Source organism: Brassica oleracea, chromosome C3 (genome assembly GCF_000695525.1).
Source record: "Brassica oleracea var. oleracea cultivar TO1000 chromosome C3, BOL, whole genome shotgun sequence".
Taxonomy (NCBI): domain Eukaryota; kingdom Viridiplantae; phylum Streptophyta; class Magnoliopsida; order Brassicales; family Brassicaceae; genus Brassica; species Brassica oleracea.
Window position 1 is genome coordinate 54756371 of NC_027750.1, and position 7812 is coordinate 54764182.

Consider the following 7812-nt stretch of genomic DNA (forward strand, 5'->3'; position numbering starts at 1 on the left):
TAAGAAAGACATGAGACAAAACTGAAAAATTCATATAAAGTTTGGTGTTTTCAAGTCAAAGAGATTAGAGAGAGGTTGAAGAGTTTTAGAATGATGAACATTATATTTTTGTTACAGACATTTGAGAGGAGAAGAGAGAATGTGTAAATTTTTCTTTATATAGGGAGACAAAAATTCCAATTAGGTTAAATATTTTAGATTCAGACGACTTCCTAGAGTTCCTGAACGACTTACAAGTAACTCACCCAGAAGACTTTAATATTTTTAGCGGAAAACTAAAATAGAAGACTTCCCAGACGACTTACTTGTAAGTCGTCTGGTTTAAATTATTTAAGCGGAAAAATAATTTTTAAAAAATTTAGGCGGGAATATTTTGGACGACTTACATGTAAGTCGTCTGTTTTAATTTCTTCACCAGACGACTTCCATGGAAGTCGTGTAGACCCTAAACATAACCCTTAAACTTAATTAACTAACTAAACACTTCATAAAATCAAATTAAACTTCAAACGTGTTTAGTATACACAAAAATAAACACGTATAGGTAAAATTTTAATTTTTCAAAAAAACATTCAAGCTTTCCAAAATCCAACCCTAAGAATACATACAATACTACAACATATGTTGCCAAACCCTAGACCAAATAATATCATGATTCACTACCTACACTCATCTATGTTGAAAACAATTCAATTTTGTTATATTTTAATTTATATCACTTAAAACTGTTTATAATTACATGTTTTTAATTTTTTGCTTATCAAAATATTTTTTAAAAAATTTATAAATTTTTTTTAAGATCAGCTACACTAGAAGACTTACTTTGAAGTCGTCCAGACGACTTCCAACATTTTAGACGACTCAGACGACTTACTGGGGCTATATTCGTAAAAATAGCTTCTGTTTTTTTGTTTGGTCACAAGGAGCTGAGCTGTAATTTCACAAGACTTTTAGGTTAGTTTTGCATTTGATTCATGTTTGGGTATAGGTTTGGGGTTAAAATCAAGTTGTGGGTTAGTTTTGACAAATTAATTTTGTTTCGAAACATGGATAGCAATTTAAAAAAAAAATGTTTGAAAACATAGATTGCAATTTAAAAAAAACAAGTTGTTTGGAAACATAGATTGCAGTTAAAAAAAAGGTTTGTTTGAAAGATAGATTGCAGTTTAAAAAAAAAATTTGTTTGGAAACATAGATTGCAACTTTAATAATGAGGTTTGGTTGGAAACATAGACTGCAATTTTAAAAAAAAGGTTTGTTTGGAAATATGGATAGCAGTATATTAAGAAAAAAAATAATTGGCTTATATTTTTAAGAAAAACTTGAGAAACTATCTATTTGGTACCTAATCGTGTTCGATTCAGGTCTGTTTGGATTTCGGGTTTCTGGGGTCAAAGATTTCAGCTCCATTCGATTATTTCTAAATTTCAGTTCGGGTTCGCTTCAGATTTTTGCGGATTCGGTTCGAGTTCGGGTAACCCATTTAAATTACTTTTCAAATTTTAAAATTCATTATATACTTTAAATTTCTCAAAAACTATAAGCAAAATAATATATTAAATATAAATTTGAATAACATATGTCAGAATACCTAAACTTAACATATAAATTAGTTTAGTTCAAATATTTGGATAGAGAATAAATAATTATTTTAAGTATTTTTGGTGTTTTAAGTATACTTTTACTATTTTAGATATTTACTATTGATTATTTGTATATATTTTCAAGTATTTAAAGCAGCCTAAAAGTATTATATATATTCAAGATTTTTTATACACATTAAATCTAAAAATAATTAATATATATCAGTGTATAAATATATTTCGGATACATTCGGGTACCCGAAATACTTCGTTTCGGATCGGATTCGGTTTCGATTCTCCAAAAACCAAAATTTTGAATAATTCGGATATTTAATCAATTTCGGTTCGGGTTTGGTACTACTGTTTCGGATCGGGATCGGTTCGGTTCTTCGGATTCGGCTATTTTGCCCAGCCCTTATATTATTGACATGAAAGACAGATAGAAACTTTGAAAAATACATCCCCACGGGCGTGTGGATCAAAGTCTAGTTTCTATTAAAATAGGTCTTTAGGAGTATTTTTTTTTTTAATTAAGCCATAGGCCAATGATTAAAGACACCTTAAATCAACAGAAGATTTTTTTTAAGGGGAATTGGGCTGTATAACCTTCCAACAAATTATAATTCATTGTATGCAAAAAGACATAGCTTGCAAATATGTATTGTGTCTTTTGTATAATAATGCCATTATACCCTTGTATACAACCGGTGAAACTTGTAACTGTAAAAAGTAAAACGTGGTCTTTCATTACCCACACATCTTTTTGAATTGAATTTCTTCTCACCAAAAGAACAATCAATTGTTCTAAAGAAGAGACAACGATGAAGTCATAGACGGTGAGCACACACAACAACTCTTTCATTTTTTTTCATTTTTTTCTTAAATAAATTGATTCTCTCAATCATGATTTTATTTTCATACTCTGTTTTCGTTTCTGTTTTTGTTTTACAGATCCAGTGGTGAAAAAAAAGACAACGATGAAAGCGTAGACGGTGAGCACACACAACAACTCTTTCATTTTTTTCCCTTTCACAATCATGCTTTTGTTTCCATACTTTGTTTTCGTTTCTGTTTTTGTTTTACAGATCTAGTGGTGAAGAAAAAAGACGGCGAGTCGGTAAAAGCATCGTCGTGTCGGAAAAAAAAAGAGAGGAGATGAAGACGATCTCTATATGGTGGTAAAGAATAATGATGGTGAACGAAATGAATGTGTATCGGCCTGTCTAAAAAAAAAGAAGAATTGAAGAAGATGAACTCGCCGTCTATACTATATTCGGTGAAATGAATAGTATAGTATATATTCTTAAGTATACCTATGTACGGTTACCATACTACTTGAGGCATATTTCTATACTACTCCTTAAAAATGTAATAATATGTCATGTTTTTAAATTTGATAGGTCTTTTCTTTGTCATTTTGTGTGATTGATTGTAATATGAAATTCATTTTTCGAATGTTAGATAAATTTGATTATTTGGAACATTCGTTTACGATACTATTTAGACTATATGGAATATAAGATATACAACATGCTAACCAAGTAAATGTGATTTCAAGTGTTTAATATTGGAAAACAATTTATATATTGTATTTGAGTTTATAGGTTCATGTCTAAGGTTTAGATTTACTAAGTAAAGGTTTGGGTATAGTAAACCATATTATATATGTTCTATTTGGGTTTATGCTTCCTTGATTAGGGTTTAGCTTAATATATTTATTTATGTTTAGGGTTTAGTAATTAGGATTTAGAGTTTAGAGTTTAATATTTTGTATAGTTTATTATTACATAATATTATGCACTATTTTAAGATTTTAATATTTGGGTTAGGGTTCAAATTTGGGTTTAGGGTTTAATATTTGGATTTAGGGTTTAGTGATTCTGGGTTTAGGGTTTAGTAATTGGAAGGTGGGTGTTGAGGTTGAGGTCAACATAACTTCTTACATGCAAGCATATACAGTATGTTTATTTATTTTCTTTCATTCTATTTTGGTTTTGGTTTATATTTGGGTTTAAAGATTATATTTGGATTTAGGGATTATATTTGGAGTTAGGTTTATAATTTAGTGATTAGGGTTTAGGGTTTAGTATTTGGAAAGTGGGGGTTGAGATTGGGGCCATCATTAATTTCTTACATGCAAGTTTAGACATTTCATAATTTCGTAAATAGGTGTTGTACTATTTATTTTATTTCATTCTATTTAGGTTTAGAGTTTATATTTGGATTTAAGATTTATATTTTGGTTTTGCTTTAGTGAATAGGGTCTACGATTTAGTATTTAGGGTTAGGGTTTAAATTTGAGTTTAGGGTTTACTGATTTTGGGTTTAGGGTTTAGTAATTGGAAGGTGGGGGTTGAGGTTGGGGTCAACATAACTTATTTCATGCAAGCATATATATTTCATAATTTCACCAATATGTACTATACCTTTGATTTTGTTCTATTCTATCTGAGTTTATGGTTTATATTTGTATTTAAGATTTATATTTGGGTTTAAGATTTAGTGATTATGGTTTAGGGTTTAGTATTTAGTATTTGGAAGGTGGGAGTTGAAATTGGGGTCATCATTAACTTCTTACGTACAATCCTAAACATTTCATAATTTCGTAAATATGTACTATTTACTTTATTTCATTATGTTTAGGTTTAGAGTTTATATTTAGATTTAGGATTTATATTTTGATTTTGGCTTTAGTGTATAACATTTAGGATTTAGTATTTAGGGGTTGTGGATGTGATTGTGATAGGCTTTAATATCTAGAGTAGAAATGGAATTGATGTTCTATATTATTTTGTTAATATGAAGTAAATAGAATACCATTTATTGCAGGAATGTTTTATTTTTGTCCACTTATTTATTGAACACAGTGAAAGTGAAACGTGTATGCGGTTATTTAATACGTAACGTGGAATGTGTATCTTCCCTTTTAAGATAATAGTTCGTGGTAAATAATGGTCGTACATGTTGTTGTCAATATCATCTCACCATCTCTTCTTTACCGGTTACTTGTAAGCCCAAGAGGTAAAACCGGCTCAGATCAAGCTAAATTGTTAGATACTTAATTCTGTCAAAATCAATGTTGTGCACTTTAACTTTCATTCCAAACTTAGTCATTTCTCAAATTCACCCTTTTTTTTAACTTCATGTGTTCGAAAGCCTGTGTATAGTCTTTGATTAACTTAGCCCCAAACCCGAATATGACTTGAAGACTCCTTAAATCAACAAAAGTTTTTTTCCCCGACAATTTTAGTTAAATAATTTGCGTTGAAAAAACAAAAGAGAGCATTTAACCATTAGAAATCCATTGAAATGAGCAAACGTATCAATTTCCATTCATACGAGTTACACTTCATATATAGCTTCAGAAACCTTATGAGTGGGCCTGAAATTTATTCATAATGGGCCGAGAACTACACAAGGCCCATAAAGGTTCTTTCTTACGCATCGCCATCCCCGGAGTCTCCGTCATGTCGACCATCTCACCATTGACTTTTTCCCAGTCAAAGCACTGTATCAACGATCCTAACGCCAACGTCACGATCCTCTGCCCTAAACCGACGCCTGGACACGCTCTCCGTCCATTGCCAAATGGCATTAGCTTATGAACGTCTTCTCCTCCTTCTCCGATGTTAAACCGTTCCGGTTTGAACTTCTCTGGTTCGTTCCAGAGACTTGGATCTCTGTGTATAGCCCACGCGTTCACCATCACCATCGTTCCACGTGGAACGTCGTACCCTCCGACTTTGATATCCTCTGTCGTCGATCTTGGCACTAAGAGCGGCGCAGCAGGGTATAGCCGGAATGTTTCGGACAGTATGTTCTGAAGGTAAGGCAAGTTTGCTAGGTCTGGTTCGTCGATCAAACGTTCTTGTCCAATTTTCTCGTCGATCTCTTGTTTTGCCTTTTCCAGTGACTCTGGATGGTTTAGCAAACACGCCATCGCCCATTCTAGGGTTACGGCAGAGGTATCTGTTCCGGCGATCATCATGCCCTATTTCACGCATAATTAACAGAAATATATATAAATACTTGTTAAGTATATATATACAGCTTAAGTAACTATAAATATTAACATGACTAGCCAGAACGCAACAGCCGTCTTCACAACAACATGACTACATCTCCGCAGATCGTTAACATGACTAGTTGATCCGTAAGACTATCGTAGATAGCAAGGAAATAACGCAAGAAGTTTCTGAATCTTTTGCAATTGTGGCTAAAATGCTTCTAGTTGTATGTTGGGGATCCTAATTCCCAATAAGTAAGTTTCTTTGTTGTTTATATTCATTTTTGGCAATAAAAGGTTCAATCGAACTACCTCTTTGGAAGAGTGGTCCTGAGCATAGTGAAGTGAAACATAGGATTAGGGCCCCAAATTTTTTTAAAAAAAAACTACACTGAAAAAAATCCCAAAATCATAAATAAAAATATTTTTGTTAAAACCTTATTAAAATGTTTATGGCCCTCAACATTTTAGAGACACTCATGCCTCTTTGAACATGTACAAAAAATTATAAACGTTTCATTTTATAATAATTCACAGATTATTTTAAAAAAATTACAATAAAGTAATAAAGATTTTTACAGTTTCAAAGTCTAAAACCTACAAGTATATTATATCGTTAAAATTTGGAGATCAAAACAAATGTCTTATGACGCTATACCTGAGCCGTCTATATATTATTGAAATTACACCAAAAGGTTGATTTGAAAAAAGATTCGTTGCCACTTAATGAAAACGTGTGAGACATAATGATTTAAAAACCAAGTACTAACACACAAAGAATAAGCAATATTCGTTATTGTATGATTTGAGTGTACTAGAGATTCGTTAGCACTTACAAGCATCAAGCCTTTGATAGTGACGTCGGTGTAATAGTCTGGCTCTTGTTCTTGAAGAGAGAGCAAATGGTTAACCATGGTGTTACCGTCTTTGTCTCTTCTGCACTCATCAAGCAACCGCTGCAAGATCTCATCCATGGCTTCTCCAACAGCTTTCACTTTCTTCTCAAAGCTCCCTCCCAATACTTTCAAGAATTGTAAGTAATCTCCAGGGTGCCTCGCGCCGCTACAGTCGTTAACATCGGCGACAAGTTTCTTGAAAAGATTCGCTTCTTCCTCATTATGGACTTCGTCTCCGTAATATCTCTTGCCCGTGACCATCCTCACGATGTTGTTGAACGTTAGGTCAGACAAGAGCGGCTCTAGCTCGATCTCTTTGTTGACCTCACGTGAGAGTCTCGTGAGCATGCGGCGTATTTCGTCTTTACGTATATAGAGGAAGTTGGTGAGACGGTTCGAGGAGAGGATTTCTAGGGAGCAGACACGGCGGAGGTTACGCCAGTGATCGCCGTAAGGAGCGGTGCCTACGGTTGTGTAGTTGTACGCAACGTATTTTGCGGTTAGGAAACAAGGCCGGTTTGAGACAAGGACGTCGTTTTGGCCCGTGAAGCATTCTGACGCGAGTGAGGAGGAGGAGATCACGACGGTGCGGCGGTAGCCAACTCGGAGGGAGAAGATTGGGCCGTAGGTCTTTGAGAGGCGGTGGAATAGACGGTGAACCGGCGGTTTGATGAGGAGGTGGTGACCGAGGATGGGGAGAGCGTAAGGCGGAGAAGGAGGGAGGTTGAAACGTTGGTTTTTGGGTGAGAATATGAATTTGTAAGCCACGAAAAAGAGAGCTACAGGGAGAATAATCACATAGTAAAACATCTTTGATTATTTGTTTTTTTTTTTTTTTTTTTTTTTTTTGCCTCTGATGAGTTTGTTGGTGATAGTGTCGTGGAAAAAATCAGACTGGTACACTTTATATAGAATAATTTTATCAGATTGGATCTTGTTCATGTATTTGTATTTTCCACGCTGTATGTATTTATTCTAACGGGAATATTACGTAGGGTTTTTTTTTTCATTTTAATCGAAAAGGTGTTAAATCAGAGGCGATTACTATATATATGATGAGCATAGCACAAAAACCCAAATATATCTACACACTAGGGTCGGCCCGGGCTACGCCCGGGTTTTTTATTTAAATATTAATTATAATCATATATTTATGTTATTTTGATATATAAATATTATATAAATATAAGTAGCTAGATAATTATCAAATTATTTTTATTTATTTATTGTTTTATGTCTTATGAATTTCAATTAACCAAATTTCTTACAATAAAATTTTCCGTTGGTTTATTTATTGAATGAAACTTGTGTAGCTTAAAATCATGCA

General features: G+C 33.2%; 1 protein-coding gene across 1 annotated transcript; it reads right to left on the bottom strand.

Moving 5' to 3' along the window:
- Positions 1-4953: 4953 nt before the first annotated feature.
- On the bottom strand, positions 4954-7295 carry LOC106333279 (cytochrome P450 81F1-like). Its single transcript, XM_013771746.1, has 2 exons — positions 6426-7295; positions 4954-5574 (listed from the first exon to the last, which is right to left on the bottom strand). Exons 1-2 carry the CDS (start codon positions 7293-7295, stop codon positions 4954-4956), a joined length of 1491 nt encoding a protein of 496 aa, XP_013627200.1.
- Between the last annotated feature and the right edge of the window lie 517 nt (positions 7296-7812).